General features: G+C 35.4%; 1 protein-coding gene across 1 annotated transcript in view; it reads left to right on the plus strand.

Annotated features, from left to right (window-relative positions):
- The first annotated feature begins 2014 nt into the window (after positions 1–2014).
- Positions 2015–25429, plus strand: part of arhgef2a (Rho guanine nucleotide exchange factor (GEF) 2a) — a 49865-nt gene continuing 26450 nt past the window's right edge. The window contains exons 1-7 of the mRNA XM_016563650.1: positions 2015–2276; positions 10668–10730; positions 10840–11027; positions 12342–12513; positions 13604–13709; positions 14006–14045; positions 14133–14277. Coding sequence (XP_016419136.1) covers positions 10695–10730; positions 10840–11027; positions 12342–12513; positions 13604–13709; positions 14006–14045; positions 14133–14277 — 687 coding nt within the window. The 5' untranslated portion in view covers positions 2015–2276; positions 10668–10694. The remainder of the gene's footprint in view (positions 2277–10667; positions 10731–10839; positions 11028–12341; positions 12514–13603; positions 13710–14005; positions 14046–14132; positions 14278–25429) is intronic.

Below are 25429 nucleotides of genomic sequence, written 5' to 3' on the forward strand. Positions count from 1 at the left end.
GAACTGGATGCTGAAAGATTAGAGAGATTAAAACATTTGACCAACCCCAAAGTTTTTGAACGGTAGTGTTTAAATATTTTATTCTAATATATTAAAGCCTCGTTTATACTCGGTACTAACATCTAGCTCAAATACATTTTAGCAGCTTGTAATAGGAGTTCAAAGGAAGGTCTCTGACAATATACATCACTTTGTCAGTTCAAAATGTTCAAATTTAAAATAAATAATAAAAAAAAATGCAGATTATTTAGAAATACACTGAGTAGGCAGTCTTTTTACATTACACTACAAATGCAACACGGTCACATGCATTTCTGACTACTGAATGTGGTTTGAGTGAACCGATCATGAAACATTTTGAACCCCATTCAGTACTGACAACTTGTGATTAAAACAGCCAAAACGGATCTTAAAACCAGGTGTAAATGGGGTCATAGTTTAATGTACTTCAAGAAAAACAAGCAAACCAAATTATAAGGGAGGACTTTTGGGCTGAGTGCCTTAAAATACATATTTTCTCAAAAACTTGATCTAGACCAATACATGTTCTGTCCTGAATTAGACTACCAGAGGCCAAACCTTATTCCCTTTATTGATACCATAGTGAGACTGAACCAGTTGCCTTTTTCCTGTATCGCTGAATAATAGTTGAAATATTAAAAGAGTGCGAGTTTAATATCTAGTAGGCATCTTCATTATGGTCATCTCTGAACAACAATGGTATTCATTTATGACAGATATATAAGGCTGTTATAAATCATTTTTGACATGTAAAGCAGTTAACAGTTTTACAACTTATTGACTTTCCTCATCGAGTTTAATCAACAGAGATTTCATGTGAAGAGCCACTTTGAATGTACTTGAATGGTGTCATGCAGTGTTGAGCTTTATGAAATGCTGCTTGAATTATTCTAGACAGTAATTGCCTTTACTTTCAGAGTCTCAAGAAACTATATTAAGTTAAACTAGTCTTTTTCAAAGGATACTGGTCTTCCTTGTAGATTTAAAATCACTGTTTAGTTTGAGAAGTCTTCCATTATCCAGACATTACAACATCTTACCCTCTTACACTCTTGCCTATAGAACTTGTAATGTGAATATCGCACAAATTAATATTATATATTGTTGTCATGATATATTTTGTGTACCATACCTGACTTGCAAGAATGTTGCTGTGTCTTCTGTTATGTAACATTTGCCTGAGGGTTGTAATTCCTGTAATATTATGTAGGCCTAAAATCACAATTTAATGTATCAAATATGTCAACAGACCACTGTTTGTATCAGTACCATTTTTTGTTGTTGGTTTTTTATGTTTATTTATGTTTTTAAATGCAGCATGTCAGATTAGTGAGTGAGATTTCTTCTGAACGAGTCTTTGTATCGAGTTTTCTTATGCAGCATTTGTGTGTCTCATTTGCGTCTGTGTATTTGTGAACAATTATTTGGTGTGTGTTTTTTTTTTATATATAATTTGATACTATTGTCTTAGTTATGAAAAAAATTAAGCAATTTAGTGCATGCGGTTTTTCCTATACAATTTGTTAGTTTAATGTGTGTCCTTGGTTTGTTTGATACTGCTTGGTGTAAATTAAAAGCAGTTTGTCCTTTAATATGTCTGATCAATTTTCTTTTAACACATCACATTTTGGTTTACAATCATCATGGAAAGCCTGGAAATGTCAGGGAATTTCAAAAGTGTGATGTCCAGAGCAGGAAAATCAACTGACAAAATAACAAAAACAACAATAATAAACGTATGTAGCTCTTCACAATTGTTTGAAAAAGTCAGGAAAATTAATTGGTCAAACAGTGTATGAACCCTGACATAAGCTCGATTACTGACCAATTATTAGATAGATATTCTTTATTAACCCCATTAGCAAGAACTAATTTTCCTTCACTGTCTTAAACACACACGTGGAATGTGTTGTCTAAATGATATGGCCATAAATGCAGTCCCACAGAAGAACACCTGGGCCTGTGGTGTCGTCGGCAATGTGGGCGTGGCGACGGCGCTGGTCAGAGCAGAGGCCGCGAGAGCGAGCGCAGTAATTCCCGGAGAACGAGCGCATGATGATGTACTTTACCGGAGTTTGTCCGGTAATGTCATGAGTGAAAACGTCTCGGAAACCATCTGGTCTACGCCGCTCAGATAAGATGAAGAGGATTTTAAATGTTTTTGAAGACAAAGTAAACCTCGAGGAGCGTCTGTCTGGATGAAATTGACAGAAAGACGTTAGGATCGAATATAAACAGAACATCACAGCGGACAGGTAAGTTACTAAAAGTTATTACACACTGTTTTTATTAAGTGGGAACACACATTGAGATTGTATGGGATATGAAAAGAAATGAAGGGAAAAAGAAAGATGTTAGGCCTATCTAACACCGTTAAGTCTTTTAACAAGTGCCATTACTTGTTCAACGACTTTCTAAGGTCATTAAACGGACAAGAAAATGTACATTTCCTGCATTATACAGTGTTTTTTTTTTTAAAAGAGTCATTAAAAAATTCAAAATATTAAAATGTTTAATCATCCCTTATGTTGTTAAATACTTAATTGTGCGTGTTCGTGTGTGTGCGTTACCGGTTCTGTATTCATTCTGTAAACAAAGACAGCAGTTAAGAGTAAAGAAAAGGATTAAGGGCAGGAAATGCTATTTGGATGTTGAGAATGTGTAACTGAGTGTGCGAGAGAAAGCTCTTTGTGTCTGGCCCTATATCTGTAATCTCCAGGGGCCTCTGTGCTACCTGAGACCTTTGTGAGGGCCTGCTGGTTTTCTTACCTATGGAGTTCTGTTTAAAAACATGACTTCATGGAGAGAGAATGAGCAAAGAGGATAGAACCAGGGAAAGCAGAGGTTAGGGGTGAAACTGGCCCAGAAAAGATCATACTAAGTAGGATCTGGATCTTTTTGCAGTGGAGATGGGGAAAGTGACAGATGAATGTGGGTCAAAGGCGTTAAGATGTCCGCATCAAAATAAATTTACAAAAGTGATTTTATGTCCATAGAAAGCACATTAAATGTAAGTAAAGTGTCTACTTTTAAGGTTTCAAATAAGTTTTTGGAGAATAAAATGTTAAAATTTGGTTGAAATAATGTTACATTGTCATCCAGTGTAACACAATATTTATGTAAAAATTCAAACAACATACTTATTCTGACTTGTACATATTAAAATATATAAAAGAATAAGGGAGCATCTTACATTTTATTGTGTTTTAAATGAGTAAAAAATTCTTACTGACAAATGGGCAAAACCTAGCATAGTGGCAAATTTTTAAAATGTTTTTGTTGTAAATATGCCTGACAAGAATGTTTCACTGAATGACATTTTAGGGGGTGTCTTCTGTAAATCAGGGAAAAATGTATGATATTTATTTTTTGCTCGGAAAAAACAAAAACAAAATTGCAATTAAATTAAACCGAAAGCTTTTAAATTTTTTTTGGGAAAAACAACAACAATTTAAAGCAGTATTACACTTACTGTTTTTATGCTTAAACCCTTTTTCGTCTTTGACCCATGTATAACATCAAAGAGACAAACATGGGTCTGTTTATATAGCATTAAATAATACATAGGAATCTTAAATGAGTGTTCATATATAGCCTATAAAATACTAAATTATTTTTTGATAAATGTTATTTATATTGTAATAATTAATTTAAATATTTGTATTTATTAAAATTATTTATTTTTACAGTTTACTATTATTATTATTATTTATTTTTAATAAATAAATAAAAATACTGATACTGACCTATAGATAGCAATGAAATGGCATATATGGCAATAACAAAATAGGAAAACATTAAACAGAGGTCAGCGATCCCAGTGAATGTGTGTGGCCTGAGTCTGAAGTGTGTTGACGGCACAGTTGTTGTTGTTAACTGCGTCATTACGTGGCGGGAAGTACCATAGAAGTCAATGTGTCGTAAACAAGGAATATCTCATTATTTCATGCTGCAGATATGATGGGAATGCTTATAGGAACTTTCTAACTTTAAATCAGTTCCATTTCATTTTGCTGACCTAAAGATCAGACCTGAGATTGTCAGGAACAGTTGATCTGATTGCAAATGCATTGATTTCTTACAAAGAAGCTTTTGAAGCGAGGTCATTCCCTGCATTCAAGTGTCATTGCTTTTGATCTTTTGACCTTATAGAGTTTCTTGGTCTAATGATTTTACAATGATTTTTCAGATTATGTAAATATGATCTACTGTATATATTTGAGAACTTGAAGTGCTTTTCATCGGTTAATCTTGAGTTGATCAAAGTCTGCCGTAACAGGAAACCTCTTAACCTCGGCAAACAGAGATCTAGTCATTAGTAAGAGCTATTCAGCATGCTAAAGAGTTCTTTGTTAGTCAGAACCCCCCTCTGAGAATTCATGCGGCCTTCTTCACAGCGAATAAGAAAAGGAAGAGGGGATAAATAGAATTGGGGTGACAAACGGGAGGGGGTGGAGGGCATGTTTATAGTCACTTTGGTGACTGACAGCACACAAGGTGGTGAGGGGGGTAGACATCTTGGAAGTGAGAGGGCACAAGGAAAATGAAAGAAACAAGGTTCTTCTAAACTATTTTGCCCACTATTGTTTATATTAAAGATGTGTATTTAAAAGGATATAGTTTACCCAAAAATGAAAATTCTGTTATTTACTCAACCTCATGTCTTTCCAAAATTGTATGACTTCCTTTTTTCTGTGTAACACACAAGAAGATATTTTAAAGAATGTTGGTGACCAAACATCTTGATCCCATTGACTTTCATATAAACGAAACTAAACAAAACCTGAAACTGCTTGATTACCAACATTCTTCATATCTTTTGTATTCCACGGAAGAAAGAAAGTCATATGGGTTTGGAATGACATGAGGGTTAGTTTTTTTATTTTTGGCTGGACTATCCCTTTAATTAATACTTTCTTTAATATAAACAATAGAGGTTTGCAATGACACGAGGGTGAATAAATGATGAGAGAAATGTAATTTTTGGGTGGACTATCCCTTTAAAATAGAGCAGTGTGAACATTCTTAAAAACATATTTCTTTCACAATAAAAAAAGTCATACAGGTTTAAAACAAAATGAGTGAGTACAAATTTGCAGTTTGAATTTTCCTGGTGAACTGTCACTTTAAATTGTAAGGTGCATTGGCTTCTTTGATGGCCCAGATCACAAAATGAGTTCTGCAGTACAATTCAGAGGCTCCACTGAAATGTCAAAAGTGCATTTGCCTCTGTTTTGGATGCTAATCCAGTTGTTAATGGTGACAGCTATCGGGTGAGTCATGAACTGAATGCAGTGTGCCAGTGATGCACCTGCAATCACCACACACACTAACACATGCGAATGTATACACACTCGCACGCAGCTGCCGACCTGTAGTTCACCCTGACTCATTGTACACTGTACTTTCTCCTATTGTCCGGCATGTTTGCTCTTTGGGAGTGGGACCCGGTGTGAACATGACATCAGTAGATTATGAAAGAAGGGAGGGGAATATCAAAACATAGGCTGTAAGAAAATCACAGGACATTTAAAAGAAAGCTTGGAAAGAAAGTTGCTGCCTTTCAGCCATCACAACAAAATGTTGCGTGATTCTTAGAGAGTAATGAACAATACATGCTTTGTTTTATTAGATGCAGGTTTTATTTTGCATGTAGGTTTCTTACTTTTGAACTTAAGGTCATTTGTCAACAATACTACTAACATGAAATAATGTATCTTCTTCTAATAATAATAATTATTATTATTTTTATTATGTCTTTTTACAGATTTATTTTTGCCATTTTATGCCTTTATTTCGATAGGATAGTATAATGACAGGAAGCAAAATGGGAGTGAGAGAGGGGGGACGGGATTGGTAAAGGTCCACAAGCTGGGACTCGAACTCGGGACGCCCGAAGCGCAACAGCGCTACATGTCAGCGCTGCCTACAAGGCTATCGGTGCCAACTATTTTTAAATAAATTAAACATAATGAAGTGATAATGAAGTAACTTAAAATGAAAATATAGTATAATACTGCAAAATTGCTTTGAAACAATCTAAATATAAATAAAGTGACTTGAGAGATATTATACACTCTTATTCAAATGTTTGGGGTCCGAGATGGTAAAATATTTTTAAAAATGTTTTTAAAAAGTCTCTCATAGTCATACAAGGCTGCATTAAATCAAAATTGCAGTAAATATTGTGAAATAAATTATTAAATTTATATTAAACAAATTCTAAGAGTTATTTCATGTAATTTATTTTTGTGATGGCAAAGCTCAATTTTCAGCAGCCATTACTCCAGTCTTCAGTGTCACATGATCCTTCAGAAATCATTCTAATATTTATAAGAAACATTTTTATTATCAATGGTGAAAACAGTTGTGCTGCTTGCTTAATATTTTTGAGCAAACTGTGATAATTTTGTTCAGGATAATTTTTGTGTTTTTTTATCAAATTAAAGCATCCTTTCTGAATAAGTTAATTTCTTAAAAAATGTAATCTTATAATAAAAAAAATCTTATAATAAAAAATTGTATAATATAGCCAACTGTTTTTGTCGTCAAATCCCCACAGCCCTAATTACATCTAAATTTATAATGGTTAGCAATATAAGATAAAAGCATTCAACCAGTGCCGCAACGTGGGCATGACCAGTGGTAATTGAGGCAGACTATTTGTTTATTTGACCAATTGCAGATGGACTAAAGTGTTCAGGAAACCTGACTGAAAACAGCCATTATTCTTTCAGCCATGCCATTGCAGTGTTAGCAGTGCAGAAATCACACACGCCACCTTTAAAGACATCAGATAAGTTCAATAAAAATCCACCGTCCACTTCCACGCCTCTGTTGAGCAATGAATCAGGAGGTAATTTGATCTATCCATTGTTTGGGGCTAGACTCTAAAGCAGGGTTGTCCAAACTCGGTCCTGGAGGGCCGGTGTCCTGCAGAGTTTAGCTCCAACTTGCCTCAACACACCTGACTGGAAGTTTCTATGCCTAGTAAGAGCTTGATTAGCTGGTTCAGGTGTGTTTAATTAGGGTTGGAGCTAAACTCTGCAGGACGCCGGCCCTCCAGGACCGAGTTTGGACAGCCCTGCTCTAAAGTTAGGGCGGAGATAGAGAGAGTAGGTGCAAGAGGGGTGAATGTATGCAAGAAAGAGTACATGTATCAGCGAGAGGACTGGAAAAGAGGCCCAGGAGCGGTGGAGGAGTGAAACACTAAGAAGGAGGGGTCGGAGGGTGTATAAAAGACAGAAAGTTGCTGTTCTCGTGTGTCTGGTGGAAAAAAGCGCTGACTGCCTTCATGGTGACATAATGTGATTATGGTATTATCAGTAATCTTGTGATGATCTTGTGGAATTTTAAAAGGTATGACATCTGTGTCGAGCAGATGTACACAGAGTCCAAAATAATACCACACCTGCCAACGGTGAAAATTTAGCAGCCAAAATATCAAAACCATTATTTCCATTATTTGTATTAATAAATGTGTATTTGTTCCTATGACAAATGTAATTATACAGTGATTTTGTCTTTGCATATTTGTGACCCTGGACCACAAAACCAGTCATATGGGTAAATTTTTCGAAATTGAGATTTATACATCATCTGAAAGCTGAATAAATAAGCTTTCCATTAATACAGTAGGACATAGGACAATATTTGGCCGAGATACATCTGGAACTTGAAAATCTGGAACTTGAGGGTGCAAAAAAAAATCAAAATATTGAGAAAATCGCCTTTAAAGTTGTCCAAATGAAGTTCTTAGCAATGCATATTACTAATCAAAAATTAAGTTTTGATATATTTACGGTAGGAAATTTACAAAATATTTTCATGGAACATGATCTTTACTTAATGTCCTAATGATTTTTGGATTAAAAGAAAAATCGATAATTTTGACCCATACAATGTATTTTTGGCTATTGCTAAAAATATACTCAAGCGACTTAAGACTGGTTTTGTGGTCCAGGGTCACATTTGTGACTCGTGTTCTGGAGAAAAAAAACTTTAGGCATTCTGGATAAACCAGATTTTCCACTAACATTTTCATCTGTTGTCTTGAATCAGATCTTTTGAATCAGATCACATGTTTCATTCAATGAATCAGTTGATCCATTTCACAAAATACAAATGATTTGTTCATGAATCGACTTGATTTGGTTCATGAGTTGAACTTATTGACTCAGTGTTCCAGTTTTAGTGGAACTGCCCAGAAGATTGTCAGTAAATTATGACTTTAATATAGTCCACAAGTTGTATGGACCACTTTTAAGATCCTTTTATAGTGCTTTTGTTTCCTTTTTGAAGTTTGGGACATACAGCCCTTTGATTTAGTACAACATGAGTTTAAATAAATGACAGGATGTCTTTTTTAAAAAATGGCATAAGACAATAGAAACATACTGTGTTTAAGAACAAAAATTCATGTATGATAAGCATTATATACAGCGCAATGACAGTTTTGTTGTTAGGAAACAAAACAATGAACTTTGACCTCTTCGATCGCTACAGTCGCAACCTCTACATTCTCCATTACACAATCCGTTCACGTTCTCTCATTGTACATGCTTGCACACAAAGGTGTGGAACAGGTGGGAACAGCCTAATCTCGGCCTGTTGGCAGACTGTGTCTTTGTGACGTGTGCATTCATGGACAAATTATTTGCAGAGCATTACTCACATTTAATGTTTGCTGCAAACAGGAATACTAGAAAGAGACAGAAGCCATTTTACTTGAGAGGAAATGGTTTTATATGTGTGCTTCACAATGCATTTCTATTAGAATAGGAATAAAGAAAAGGATGGAAGTGGAACCACTCCAGACGATTTCAAAACAGTGTTATGTAATAAGCGATAACCATAGAGACCGAGGGGAAGAAAGGAAGAGGGAGGTAAAATGAGAGCTAAACGGACTCTTGGAGTGAAAACATTCACTAAAGCTGTTCCCAGCCCATCACTAACTTTCCATAAACTCCCTGTAACACTGAGGTTGCGACACACTTTTTTATGAATTGTGAAATTGCCTAGTTTTTATGATGGGATGAATTCTCTCATGTGCTGGACTTTTATTGCAGTTGTAAACTGAATTGGGATATTATATCAGATAACAGGCTTATTTACACTGCAAAAAAAGTTGTTACATATGCTAGAAATACTGGTAACATTTAATTAACTGGTTTTATGAAAGTCAAAAATATTTTATATGACTGAATAACCTGACTATGTTAGGTTACACCAATAATAGTTATTTTTAAGGGTCACATCAAGTTAGATAAGCACCTTATGGCAAAAACGGACTTTCATCTGGAAAGATTTTCATCTGGCAGATGATAAACACACCAGATAAAACTGCATAGAGTTACACTGTATGAGAGACCTGAGTCATATCTAGTGACTTGAGGGTGGGCTCCTTTGACTTTTTGCTTGAAAGCAGCCACCTAGCATCCAGCGCACCTTAGAAACCGGATAACAATGTGGTAAAAACTAATCTGCAAACCTTAGCAACCATATAATGCACTGGTATCAGTGTTGGGGAAGCTACTTTGAAACTGAAAAGTTATTCATAATTTGAAGTAGTCATGCTACAGTTTTAAAAACACTACAAATAAAAAAGTAGTACATTAAAGTAATTGAGCAATATACATATTTTTAGAAGTAAAAAATAAACTATCAAATGACTTAATCAACCAACCTGTGTTTTTGGTTACAGCACCATTCCTTGGGCATTTACGATGTGTGTATAAAATCAGATAATTAGTTTATCCAACTTTATACACATACTTACAGTATACTTGCGTAAAGTGATATATGCTATTTAGAAAATATCAGCTATAAACTATATTATCGCCCAGCTCGAAACTGCTAAATGTGGCTATAAAGCATTAAAGGGATAGTTCACCCAAAAATGAGTTTCTTTCTTCTGTTGAACACAAAAGATGATATTTTGAACAATGTGAGCAACTGTTATGGGGCTGACAAGACGTGAGACGTGCGGATCCATATGCAAGCTTTATTAACATCAGAGGAGGTCAGAAACACAGGCAGGGTCGAACAGTGGCAAACAGGTATATGGCGGGCAAGACACAAGAATAGTCCTAGGGACTTGACCAGACTCATGATAAACTGTGACTCGATTTGACTCATGACGATCAACTGTGTCTAGACTCGACTCAGATAGATCAACTGTGACTAGACTTGACTCAGGAAGATCAACTGTGACTAGACTGGGTGACCTCTGGTGGTGATTGAACGGAAGTCCATGGACAGGATTCGTGACAGCAACCAAAAAGTTGACAGTAGCCGATGACTTACATAGTATTTTTTTCAATGGCTACCTTCATCTTTTTGGTTACCCACATTGTTCAAAATATCTTCTTTTGTTTAGACACTCAGCAGAAGAAAGAAACTTAACAGGTTTGGAACGATCCTTATGATATTATAAAGATTAACATCATGAGTTTGTGTAAAGCTGCTTTGAAACTATTTGTATTGTGAAAAGTGCTATACACATAATTTTGACTTTAGCCATGCTTTAGTGGTGGTTTGGATATGTAACAGATGTAATGGATATAACTTCTATTATGATTTTATTTTTTTAACCATTTACCCAAGCACATTTTTCAGAAATAGTAATGGCATATTTTGATCTGTAGGGGGAGCATTGAAGCTATAATCTGAGTATGGGCCCTGAGGAGCTGCCTGACCTTATGGACATGGTATGAATTTGTGCATATGTATGTCTGTCTGAGTAAAGAACCATATGTGTGCCAATTATGTGCCAATAATTTAGCATTATTTGTTTGTTCTCTAACTCATTACACCCAGATGTCGAGCACTCCTCCTCCGTCTCCTCGTCCTGTTTGTTCCTCATTCTCACCTCCTCACTGCTCTCCACCGGTCGTGACCTTACGCTCCCCTGCCACTCGTTACCTGACTCAGCTCGACCCCTGGAGGAGACACAGCTGGGAACCTGGAGCTGTGGCACAGGGATATCCACCCAATGACACACGCAGGTAAAAAACACATTTACCCCAGTGACACTTTAGAATGGTCCAAGTGTGCTCTACCTTAATTTTTTTTTTTAACCTGGAAATTGTGACTAATTTGGCTTTATCTATACTGTATTATGTGCTATATTTCATTATTTAACATTAACTTTCTATTTTTATATATTTTAAAGTTATTTTTTTTCTGTGATGGCAGAGCTGAATTTGCAGCAGTCTTCAGTGTTGCATGATCCTTCAGAAATAATTCTAATATACTGATTTGTTGCTCAAGTAACATTTCACATTATTATCAATGTTGAAAACAGTTGTGCTGCTTGATATTTTTGTGGAAAACAAAATGCATTTTTTGGATTTTTAATGAATAGAAAGAACAGCATTTATTTGAAATCCAAATCTTTTGTAAAATTATAAATATATTTACTTTTTTTAACAGTTCAATGCATTCTTGCTGAGTTAAAGTATTAATTTCTTCAAAAACAAAATCTTATTGACCCCAAACTTTAAAATTGTGTAATATAATTGTTTTTGTCAGCAAACCCACACAACCTAAATTATGTACTCACTGAAATTAATAGTTAACCCTGCAAAATATGATTTTTACAACATATTTTGTTATATATTTTTCTTACCCTTATTGTATTTAAATGATTATATGAAGTGAAGTGACGTGACATGTGGCCAAGTATGGTGACTCATACTCTGAATTAGTGCTCTGCATTTATCCCATCCAAAGTGCACACACACAGCAGTGAACACACACACCCGGAGCAGTGGGCAGCCATTTATGCTGCGGCGCCCAGCAGTTGGGGGTTCGGTGCCTTGCTCAAGGGCACCTCAGTCTATATATATATTCTTATTCAATGTTGTGCCTTATAACTCTTTCTCTCTCACACATGGCTGTCCTGATATAGGGCCTCTACTGTGTCACTCTGTGGACTATTATTGTGAGATCACCACCAGCCAGTGCCAATGTACTCAGTGAGGAGACAGAGACACACACAGATAGATAAGAACACACAGACATACATAGGTCTGTCCAGTAAGGATCTAACATTACACTTCAGCTCATTTTCAGGTTAGCTTTAAAGAAGTCAACTTAAAGTCATCCAAAGGAAGAGGAAAGAGTAAGATTTAAGTTTTTAAATCTATAATGTTATGAGTTTGTATATATTTGTGTTTACATAAGTGTAGGTTTGTTTATGTTGCTGCAGATGTCCTGTGGAACTTATAATTTCTGGTACTTTGTAATGATAGTCATCAGACAACAGGTTATGCAGTAACAATGTATGTGAATTTAATGTTCATTCTCTCTCTTCTTAGTGTGAGTCTTGAAGATCTGAACCCGGATGAGATGTCCTTAGTGCTAAACAGTGCATGGAGGTCAAAAAGAGCCCGAGAAGCCCGCAGGTCTGTCACTCAAGCTTCCCTGACGTCACTTACTGAGGAGGAAGTTGGAGCAGAGCATCAGGAACATCATCGATCAGCGCTGGAGGTTAGAACACGCACACAGAGCTTCCCGTTTTATTCTAGTTTTTGTTTTACTTTGTCTTGTATTTTTTGTTGCAGTAGTTTTTGGGATGCACTAGTTGCATCGGAAATGCACTATATATAAATGAACTATTGAAATTTGAACCATTTTAATTTAAAACTATATATATATATGTAAACAAAAACTTTTATTTTGGATGCGATTAATCATGATTAATCGTTTGACCGCAATAACCGCACTAACTGACGTCACTTACTGAGGAGGAAGTTGGAGCAGAGCATCAGGAACATCATCGATCAGCGCTGGAGGTTAGAACACGCACACAGAGCTTCTGTGAGCTGCATTACTATGTACTGTATACTTATAGTTAGTAGCCACCTTTAAAGCCTCCTAAGATCAAGATGGAGCAGCAAGTTAATTCACTGATCATGGATCAACAACAAAATGAAGAGTTTCAGCTTCTATTTTTGTACCTTATTCAATGGAAATGTGAAATGCACTTTATGTTCAGCAGAATAACTACCTATGCAAACCGCACAATATTGAACGTTCAATTACAGTGGATTCCAAAAAATGTAGACACAATTTTATTCTTAAATTCTACAATGGTGCATTAAATTGATCAAAAGTGGCAATTTTTTGTAACAATGTAACAGTCTTTTCAAATAATTTCAAATAAATTTGAATGGTTTTCACGGCCAGAAAAAAAGTATCATCATTTTAAAACTATCAAGTAAAAATATTTTATTAAAACTATTATACAAAACTATTATGCAGAAACAACTGTTTTCAACATTGATAATAAGAAGAAATGGATTTTTGATTTCTGAAGGATCATGTGACACTGAAGACTGGAGTGTAATGGCTGACGTAAAATTCAGCTTCACAGCCATCACAGAAATAAATGACTAATTATTGTTAATAATAATAAAAATATATTAAAATAGGAAAGCTATATTGTAATCATACAGCTGTTTTTAACTGTATTTCTGTACTTCTTTCAAAAACATACTGACCCCAAACTTTTGAACAGTTGTGTATATGAAATATTTTAGTTTTAATTAGATAACTGCTTTGTAAATTTCTCCCTCAGGAGCAGTCCAATCAGATGCATGGCTGCAGCGTCTCCGCCCCCAGCCTGTGTATGATGCAGCAGATGCCTAGAAGCTCCGCTCCTCGCCCACGCTCCTACTGCCATGGTCAGTTGAGTGTGTTTGGGGTTTCCAGCTTGTTCACAAATTAATTCAAATGAAACCATTCATTTATATTTCCTATGTGGTTCTTTCCCTCACTTTTTTATGTTATTTTTATTATACAGTTTTCCCCCTAAAAATAAGTGTTCAAATATTTTATGTCCACTATGTTTCTGACTCTTTATTTATGACTCTGAAACTGAAACCGATATTAAGAAGACGGCATTACGTCATGTGCAATCCAAGTTCTATTTCCTCAAATCAATGAGAACATTTTTCTTGTCTTGTTCGGTGTGATCTAGAGAGTTTTTCGTACCACCAGATTGGAGGATCATTTCACAGGTGTGTGTCTCAGTCCTGGCTTGTTTTAATCATAAATATCCTAACATATTCAATTGTAAATATACATACTTTTAATTTCTGATACAGTATAGACAGCGAGTTTGCTGCTCCGGGCTGGGACATAGATAGAGGGCAAATAAAGGCTGAGGGGCATGAAAACAAAGAGGACGCCTCAGGAAATCGCCTGGAGCGAACACTGAGCTTCCTGCGCAAGATGACTGCTAAAAGCAAGGTAGGGGCCCAGCTTCCTGTCCACTCCTGTGCTTACTGTGTCAAAAGGCAAACCTACGTTGATGACCAGTATCATTTCTGGTTAGCTGTTATTTTAATCTGTCATCAGAAGTGAAGTGTTACCAGTTGCATATGACATATTGCTCATTTTAGTTCAGGAGAGAGGGGGCAGTGTAGTGAAACTGGACAATAGTCCCATTCCAGTCCAACAGAGGGCAGAGTGAGACAATCCTGCTGAACAGGCAACTGGATAATTAAACAAAAACACTGTCTCCCTCCTCCACTTGTTCTCTGTAAAATTTCAGTTTCTGCCATTATTATTAGTTCCCAAGCTAATAATACTCACTCTATACTATACTATATCATTAAGCTGCCAGCTGAAATTCCACAGCTTGGTTTGTGCTGAGAATCAGATTCCAGCTTGTCATGAATCATAGGAGCCTGGCAAACACTGACTCACTTAGTAGTCAGCTAAAATTTCTCAGAAAGTGCCACAGAGTCTGCAGGTTTGACATCTTATCAAAACCATAATAATTTCTTTTATTAAATTCAGAAAGGTTCCAGCAGGTTCATACCTTTTTGTGTTTGAGAGACAGCCTTTCTACTGTAGAACACAAAAGATATTTTGAAGAATGTTGGTAACAGTTTTGGTTAACACTGACTTCCATTATATGGACAAAAAGGCAGAGACATTTCTCAAAATATTGTCTTTTATGTTCCACAAAATTTTTTGGGTGAACTATCCCTTCAGGTTTCAATTAATTGACATGATCTATGGGCTGGTTTAAGAAACACTCACTGAACCATCAGAAAGTACTGTGCAACATTAGTTAACATGATCTTGGGAGAGTGAGATGCAATATTATTGTGAAACCCATATGACAGAATGAATAAAGCCCCTTTTGTAGTTGTTTTAAGGATGGATGGCAATCAGAATACTGTCTTTGACCCAGTTCACTACAATGACACATGAGGAAGCAGGATTTTATGGTCGAGTGATGACAGGTCTGAAGATGACATTGTTTTTGAGTCAGTATCGCAGTGCTTGTGAAACAAAGTCCTCGTTTATTCACATTAGTGTTAGTCATGTTCATGGACTGTCAAATCTTTACAAGTCTGTTTCAAAGTAAAAAAATAAAAAAGTAATTATGAGAATGTTAACTTAGAATTTCTAAAAGATTTGAATTTGTTTTTAACTACATTACCATTCAAAAGTAAGTTTTTTTTTTTTTTCATTTATTTGAACAAAAATATAGTTATAACAGTAATATTATTATTATTATTACAATTTAAAATAATTGTATAAAAAAGTATATAAAAAGCTGAATTTTCAGTAGCCATTACTTCAGTCTTCAGCGTCACATGACCCTTCAAAAATCATTCTAATATACTGATTTGCTGCTCAAGAAACATTTTTGATTATCAAAGTTGAAAACCGTTGCGCTGCTTAATAATGTATGTTTATTTTTTTTCATGATTCTATAATGGATAGAAGTTCAAAAGAACAGATTTTATTTGAAATATATTTTTTGGTAGTGTTTACTGTCACATTTGTTATATACACTATATACTGTCATTGTTCACTTATGTTACATTTTATATATATATATATAAAATGTAACATGTAATTTTATGTTTTCAATTTCCCATTGCAGACACATATAAAATATTAGCATTTTTATTCTTTGCAATTAGAGGAAATGAAGTCACAATTGTGGATGAAAGATGCAATTACCTTTTTTTATTATTAATTTATTTTTGCCCTGACAAGGAAATAGGCTTTCATGTAAACTTTCCCATGTGTCAGTACAAACCAATATAAACTTATAAGGTCAAGACTCGTCACATTTACTGAGTTATCATTTAAACTCTTATCATCACAGCTAAAGGTCTGTTGAATTGCAGGTCTTTCCATGACATCATGGCACTAAACATCACACGCGTGCTTTTTTAGATCTTAAGGGAGCTTCGACAGAATTGGCACTCGTGATTAGTCATCCACTTTAGGGAATAAGATTTTCATGCCAGTCCCGCAGGCTCCAACACAAACAGTCCAGCAAGAGATGGGAGGAGTTTTATGAGACAGCCTGTTTCTTTGTAAAGCAAGCTGAACCGTTTGCTTAAATAGCAACGTCTTGTTTTTAAATAATTTTTTTAACCACATTACCAGATTTATAGTACAGTCTACAGTTTTCTCTAAATACGTGTTATTAGTAACACACTTCTGTCTGAGGTTTTGTTTGTTAGACTTCCTTGGAAGCGCTTTCTGCTTTCCTCTCTCTCTCTCTCTCTCTCTCTCAGTTCCAGACGCTTACATGTGCGTACCCACACACAAACAATCACACACGGGTCCAGTCAGCTGTTTGAAGCCTGATCTGACCCCATACACACACAAGGAAGGAGCTTGTCAAAGGACAGACCACAGGCACAAACTCAAAGCAGCATGACCGGGTTTGTTTTTAACTCTGTCAGCCTTTAGGTATTAATTCTTTACTGTTGAGAGGGAACTTTTTGATTGTATTATTCAACATTTTTAGCTTTTAAAAGTGATTTTAAAATTTAAGATAAGGCTTCATCTTATTATTAAACTTATTAATTGTAGCGAAAGCTGTGCAGCAAATATAAATATGGTAATCATGTATAATAAAGCTCTTTCTTACTGAGTGGTACCACCACAGTGCAGGGGTGTGTGTGTGTGTGTGTGTGTGTGTGTGTCTGTGTGTGTGTGATGATGATGATGATGATGATTATTAACTGCAAAGTAAACAATCTGGCAGAGTCATCTCATCGTCTGGCCTGTTTCCTCCTCCCATGATCTTTAATTCTCAGCCGTCCCCTTTGTTTTCCTTGTATCCTTCAGTTGCTCTTTCTGTCCCGCCACTTATAAACTCCATACATTCTCTTTTCTGCACCCCTTTACATTTAGGTCTTAACAGATAAACATTAAGCATTACACATTACAATCTTCCTTTCTTACCACAGTGCCATAAAATGCATTTAATAAAGTGGGAATTACCCAGCGAGGGCAACGGACACCTGCTCTTGAAATATTACTGTCAGGATTTTTTACTGGCAGTCATTTTTCAACAACTGTGTCTCCCCTCACTGTTGGCCATTTGCTGCACTGCTTACTCCAAGCTGTTGGGAGACTCATAAAGCCACAAAGGGGCCCGTAGGGTGGAGCACGGGGCCTTTTTTGAGGTTATAAAGCCTTTGCACTGGTTTGGCAATCCCACTACAGGAGTAAACATCTGTGAAACATGTCAGCAGGAGCCCCTCCCACACCCCCGCTGACAGACTGGGATCTGGACTGTTTTGAAATGGAAAGGTAAAATGAGATTTTAAAATAAGGGTGCGAATATTAGGTAAAGCTGTCTCCTTTTTTATGTCTTCATTTATTGACGCAATTTTTTACATTAAAAATTTAATATATATATATATATATATATATATATGTTACACATATTATGTAGAGAATTTTTTTATTGACAGTGTGACAAGAACAACATATAACTTTCTAACTTCTATCTAATTGATGCTGCATCTCACTTAGCCAAAATTTGAAATACACTCATGAATACAAATGTGCACACACACATTCACCTTAAGGCATCACGCTGTGTTGTGTGACACAATCTGTGCTGAATGACAGGCCTCGTGGGCTTCAGCCTCCAGAACCTGGTCGTTATCTCTGCAAAAATACACAGACACACACAGTCCTCACTATAACTACTGGCATAAACACGCACAGAAAAACACATTTTCCCGTCTGCTGCAGAAAGCAGCTCTGAAGAGAGCCTCCTCTATGGAGTGGTAACCCACAGCAACGCTCTCTCTTTCTCTTTCATTCTTTCTTTCTATCCATCTATTTCAGTGTAGAGTCATGGCCACATCTAACACCCACTATCATTGTAACTACCAGCTTCAGTGTAATGCAAATGAATGCAAAATGCATACAACACATAAATGAGCTCTATTTCTAGATGTTTCTCTTAAAATAGGATGAAATTCTTAAATTACATTGAAAACAAATGCATGTATAAATGTATATTTGAGTTAATATTGAAATTTCTGGCACAATTTGAGACCTTGACATTTTACTCTAATTCTAATTTTATTTTAAAAAATTAATTTTATTCTGTTCTATTGAATAAACAGTTTAACTCTATTTGTCTTCCATAAAAATCGCTTCCGATGTATTATTATTTAAAAAAAATTTTCAAAAACATTTGAAAATAATTATGAAAAGGAAAAATATCAAAAGTTGCGGATTATTAAAAAAAATCAAAAAAGAAAAATATCAACAGTATGAATTTAAAATGGGATTTTATTTATTTTATTTTATTTTTTCCCAAATACATTGAAAGTCATTGTGAAAAGGCAAAAATAGCTGTATGTTAATATATGTTTTTCAAAAAATCTGAAAGTGATATAGAAAAGCAAAAAAAAATAGCAAGTTAGAGATAATGTAGAAAAAGTGAAAAAAGTGAGATATAACTTTAAAAAGTGAAATTGTATTTATTTATTTTACAAATACATTAAAAGTAATTGTGAAAGGGCAAAAATAGCTGCATTCAAACATAATTTATTTTTTATTTTCAAATACATTGAAAGTAATTATGAAAAAGAAAATATAGCAAAAGTTAGAGATGTAAATAAATGTGAAATATTGGGATATAATTTTAAAACATGAAATTTTATGTATGTATATGTGTGTATTTATGTATATATGTATGTATGTACGTATTTATTTATTTATTTAATTATTTTCTGAGATCAAATGAACGATGAATAACAAGATCAGTCAGTGTAGTCAGTGTACTTGTTGAACTGGCACTGATTATGAAGTGGCATCTCGCTTATTAGCATTTGCTAGCATAGCTTGCAGCAGACCGCTCCAGTAACATCAGCATTATCCGAGTACTGAGGCAGCCCTCCAATACTCACTGAAGACAGAGTATTCATCATTATTGATCTGGTCAGGAGTGCTGCAGGGGCTGAAATCTGACTGCTAATAAACAACGTAGCTGGTCCCATGCCACACATTTGTTGTTACCAACACAAGGAAGAAAGCTTGTGTGCATGAAATTAAAGAAATCGTGAGTAAGAGGGAGAGTGAGAAGAAGTGTTGAAACACTTGTGTGGAAGTCCGCCCACAGTGCAATCTGTCCTTCCTCAGAGACACTGAACCAAAGAGCGAGCAAGAGAGAAAGACTCAGAGAGAAAGAGAGAATGGTGCTTCACTATTTAAAGTTGAAGAGCTAGTGGATTTCACAGAAAGAGACGTCATGTACTCATTTTCTACCAGAATAGTGATGGTGATGGGTGGAGGGATGGCTTTTTGAGAGCCGAATGGTGATGTAACTCGCTATTTTACTAAATGTCCAACAGCATAGTACATCAAGGTTTTTGAGAATTTATTTTAACTTACATAATCAACTAATTTAATAAAACCTCTTTATTCCAACACAAGCTGGCTTCGGTGTAACAGTCAAACCATTTTTATTTATAACAAATAAAATTCATGGTATTCAATTATAAGCAATGCTAATACGTGTATTTTCATTTATATTATAGATATAGTTTTGCGTATATTTATTAATGTAAAATCATAGAAAATAGTGTATTTATAAAAATTTTAATGTGTATTATAAATATTTTATATAATATAAAATGTGTATACACAATTTGTATGTGTGTGTGTGTATACAGTATATATATATATATATATATATATATAATCTGCTGTATTGTGAATAAATCACGGCTGAAGGGCATGTAAATATTTTCAAAATACCTATTGTATGTGTGCGTATTTAAATATAAATAAATATACACAGTGCACAGACTGCACACAAATATAATATTTAAACAAAAAACTTATTTTAGATGCGATTAATCGCAATTAATCGTTTGACAGCACTAATATATGTATATACACACACACACACAACTCTCTCGACCTCTGCTCATCTAACTCTCTTATCTGTTCCACAACCAGATTACGTAGACCAGATTATGTCGTCTGAGCTACAGTCAGTATTGTTTGTTGAATCCAAAATGACTAGATGGGACAGTACATCTGTTGCAAGATTTGACCTGCTTTAATCTTGCTTTAATCTGCTGAGAGATTTGTCTAGCTTTAAACCATGCAACATATTTAAAAAAGAAAAAAGAAAAAGCATTCAACCAGTCTTTTGCATGCTTCTGTGAATGTGCCCGTATAAGAACCCAAACCTTGCCGCCCACTGTAAACTTTCCAGGCTCCCCTCATAACCCAGCCAAAGTCTAAGTACACTGTTGGCATGGCGACAGATGTGGCCAAGTCAGGAAAAGAAACTCCCGTCCTCTCCCTTCGGCTCTCTTCCCAAAAGAAAACCTCCTCCATTTTCTGCCTTTCCCGGTACACAGAGGTAATCTGCAGAGGTGCGTGCAGAGCCACTCCAATGCTGCAGCATTTAGAAACATTGGACACATACTTACAGGTGTTATATGTTGTACTAAATGTCTTTATTATTAAATGTTAATTTGCATAATAAATGAACTATCCATCGTTTCATTTTTATTTAAGGTAGTAATTGGTCTGATTTCACTCAAGGGTGCTTTTTGCTTGCTTATGCAGACCACAAGCTTTCCAAAAATTAAGTCTTCCTTCTTAGTGGTACAGTCCTCTCTGAGAAATGCTGAATAGGTGTTAGTGCTATAGTACTATAGCGTCTGAATGACTATTGTGTTAGTGAGAGTTCAGCGACCGGGTTTGTAAAGTACTGTTGTTACTTTAGTAGCCTACCATCATTACATCATGACAGATGTAGCATCTTTTGTACTTAAACCACACATATGTTTCAATCATATTGACTTGTGACAGGCCTAATATTAATATGCAGATTTTTTAGGATTTTGCATAAACTTAAACTGACTGGTATAGCCATAGATATTAATAGCCTACTAATTCTATGGGTATAACACTCACAAAAATTATCATGATAATTCTAGATTTAGAAATGTATGTGATATTAAATGTATATATTTTTTTTTCTTTTTTACACATCATAGCTGATAAACGATCTCAAGCTAAAATGATTTATAAATATGTAGTGATATAATTATGCCTTCTGAAAGGTAACATGTCAGTTTTACAGTTTAAGTTGACATTACAACACTTGTGCTCAAGGTGGTTTACTATTTAATGCATTTTTTTCTGGCTAAATAGTAAAAATTAAAAATAAAAGACAGAAAGAAAGAAAATGCGTTTACTCGTATAAATGAAAAGTAATTTTTCCTCGATTGATTTAGAAATATTTACAATACGGCATTAAGATAAGAGACAAAATACCACGCATTTTAATTGAATCATATAACATTATTATGTTATCTAGATTCTAAGCGGTCTGGGATACAGTCATCTTGCGCTTCCTGAACTGAAGGGGAGGAGAGAAAGAGAGAGAGTGAGAGACAGAAGCTTATTTCCCTCAAAGTTACAGCACCGCGCTGTTCTGTGAATGTCTCCTGTCTTTTAAAAACGCTGCTATTAGACATAAACGGGGCCAAAGGAAACTTTTATCTTAATTAATGGGATATACATATTTTGCCGTAAGAAGATTCGATTTTCGTTGTACTAAAGACGATTAGAATATCGCAATGTCTCGAGTAGCGGATTTGTCGAAACTTCGCCAGGAGAGGATGAGAGAAATCAGTCAGCGGGTAAGTGCAACGACGCGACCTTTAACTAGAATAACGCAAGAATTATAACAATTCAGACGTTCTGTTTGAATGTTTCACTTTAATATTTGTTCGTCGTGGTTCATAAAGGATTTTAGCGCTTATAGGGACTATAATATTGACTATTAAAATATGAGGTTTTGAGAAGTATGTTGTAAGTCAATTCAGTTCTTTTCAATACAACTTTTTGTATTTTGATAATACATATCGTTTTAATACAAAAGCAGTGAAACACTACTTCAGAAAAGCACTGAGTGTGTTTTGTGACTATAAAAATACATAAACTATTAACATAGAGGTTGTATATAAATGTCGGCAAGGAAATATGATGTCATCTTTGGTATGTTGCAAAGGCAGCACAGAAAGTTTAAGGCTGCTCAGATGCTGCATTTATACCGGTATTTGCACAGAAGCCAAGTAGCATCAGATCTACTTCTGAGAAGTTAAGGTGGGTTACAGCTGGGTTAGACTTTAATACAGCTTTTATATGTTTACACACAATTTGAAGTCAGCACAGAGCCAGCTCAGAGCAGCCTTAACTCTGGTGTATAGAGACACCTTGAGTAAGGGGTTGTATGTTTGCTTTTGGCACTGAATGTGCACCTTTTTTTGTCCAATTATTAGCTTCAGTACGAGTTTGAGTTGTGTAGGTGTTACTGAGTGGGAATGTTGAACAACAGACTGTGTGTGTGCGCGCATAGAGAAAAATTCAAGAGAAGGAGAGCCAAAAGAGAGGTTGCCATAGAAATAGCACTCATTTAAAGCATCAATTCCAGGTTCAGGTCCGAAGGCAAGATTTTTTAAACAGTGAGATTTGTTATTGCTCACACATACCCACACACACCTTCTCACCACCTCTTCTTCTATTAAATGGTGATGTCATAGGTCAAACTGATGTCTAACATCAGTTTAAGCATTTTAAATGTAACCAAGAGCAGTGTTTGCTAGTTTGCTTGTCCTAGTATTTATAAATTTATATAATCCACCAGTCTTTGTCAACTTTTGGCCATTAACAGTGCCCACTTGACACATTAATAAGCACTCTCTGGTGTTATTTGCGAAATCCAATCCACCAGCAACCCAAGATCAGAGACATGTTGTCACACTATGTGGGGTAAGTTGTCACATGGAATCTGCTATTAAACAGCCTAAAAAATATAAAAGCAATTCATGAAATTGTAAAAATACAAAAATGTACATTGTGTCTCTTGAATTTAACCAAACCTTACAGTTGACATACACTCTCTGTGACAACTAGCCCCAGTGTCCCAAGTATTTATATCGACATTGGCTTTCGAAAGAATCCATATCACTCGACTGGTACTGTCCTGTATTGTAATTTGCTTTTGTGTAAAAGTGTTTGCGAAGAATGTCAAACCTAAAAAATATAAAAGCAATTCATGAAATTGTAAAAATACAAAAATGTACATTGTGTCTCTCGAATTTAACCAAACCTTACAGTTGACATACACTCTCTGTGACAACTAGCCCCAGTGTCCCAAGTATTTATATCGACATTGGCTTTCGAAAGAATCCATATCACTCGACTGGTACTGTCCTGTATTGTAATTTGCTTTTGTGTAAAAGTGTTTGCGAAGAATGTCAATGTCAACTAATCAGTCATGGTTCCCCATAGGCCAGCTGTATCCAGGCCATCGGGCCACAGCAGGCTGAACTAAATCTGGAGCTGGGACTATTCTAACTAGAGCACCGACGTTAAGTCCTGCCAGTCTCAGCCTATTTCCTTGACGGGAGATGACACCAAACTTTAGACAAGTTCGCTGAACTCAGACAACAATGTGTTCAGGGCACATAGCACTCATGCTTTTGTACAGAAAGTTTGATTTAATGTCAACTTTCAAGTGAACTACGACCACAGAGGTTGTTTTCGTTTTGCACGCTCAAATAAATTTCAGTAGCCTGACATTATTTTTTATAAACGCAGACTTGGAAATGTTAGCTGCTCCTAGTTTGTGCTTCTGTGGTTTGTAATATACAGAGTCATACTTAAGTTTAGTTACAAAACAAAGTGTCACTTTACCACATGGTTTGTTCTCCGACTTAGCATGAACTATTGCGACTTCCCAAATCTGCAGAGATGATCGCACATACACGTACCAAACAATGCAGAAACATCCTGGAAGGGCTGGTTTTGAACAAACTAGGTCAATTTAGGTTTGGTAATTTGATAGCAATATCCTGCAGGTTGTGGACTGCTACAGACACACACACTAACACACTAACCGGTTTTTAATACATTTTCAGTTGCTTACTTCCAACACATGTCCGTGTTCCTATGACAACCTGTACTCATGCATCTTGCAGATTAGAAAGAGGAAGTGCTCTCTCATTATTTCCTGCTTTGCATGTCAACAGAGAGGCCGATTTTCAGAATAAGCGATCCCAAAACTGGGTCTGGTGTCCTCAGAGATGGAAAAAATGTGAGACATCTTATCTTAAAAATTCAGTTGACATTTCAAATTCATTTTTAGAATCGTTTGTCTAGACATTTAGCTTTCTCTTTCCTTCATTTTAGCAAATTAACCCATCATAAAACACATAAAAGAGGAAGATGGTCAGCCTGGGCTGAGTAGAGCTTCTGTAATAATGCTGACTAGAATATTAACCAACACCAGCTGCTGGTCAAATCTTTTATGATCAAGAACATTGCAGAAGTACACATCTCAGAACGTCTGATGGGTTAAACTGAGTTTACAGAGTTGCACTGGTAATTGAGCAAAATTAATGCCTGGACTTATTAAATTTACCTAATTTAAAGCTGCAGTGTGTTTTTGAGCTGTAAATGCCATATAATTACTCTGGAGCCAGTAGAAAATGATTTCATGACAACACGGATTGGCTGATGGTACCACAAGAACGGACGCAGTCTTAAACTAAACTCTAGCAAATATCCTGTCGGTATATGAGCTGTGACGTTAAAGGCAGCAGAGAGGAACATATAAACGGGGAATATTTCATTATGTTATGGAGGATGTTTTGCTAGTGGCCGCTCAAAATTTAAAATCGCTCAGATGGTTCGCTAAAAAAACCTTTCTATGCTGTACCAGTGTGCAAAAATGGCAGGGTGCAAACTAATGTTGAAACTATTAAAAATCCTTTTAGGTAATAGAAATAATGCTGATATAAAATATAAATATTAGATGGAAAAATTGAATTTAAAAATGTTACTTTGGTAACTGAAAATAAGCACTGCATGTTTACGCTGCAATAAGTTTAAGTTGTAGTACTACCATTACTAAAACTAAAATAAAAATAAACTAAAGCTAAATAGAAATATTTAAAAACAACTAATAAAAAATGACAAAACAACATAAAATTACTGAAACTTAAACTAAAACTAACGAAATAAACTAAAATATAAAAAATATATATATACCTGCCTCCACTAATTGCCAACACACATCAATTGG

Source organism: Sinocyclocheilus rhinocerous, unplaced genomic scaffold (assembly GCF_001515625.1).
Source record: "Sinocyclocheilus rhinocerous isolate Xijiao unplaced genomic scaffold, SAMN03320098_v1.1 scaffold499, whole genome shotgun sequence".
Classification (NCBI taxonomy): Eukaryota; Metazoa; Chordata; class Actinopteri; order Cypriniformes; family Cyprinidae; genus Sinocyclocheilus; species Sinocyclocheilus rhinocerous.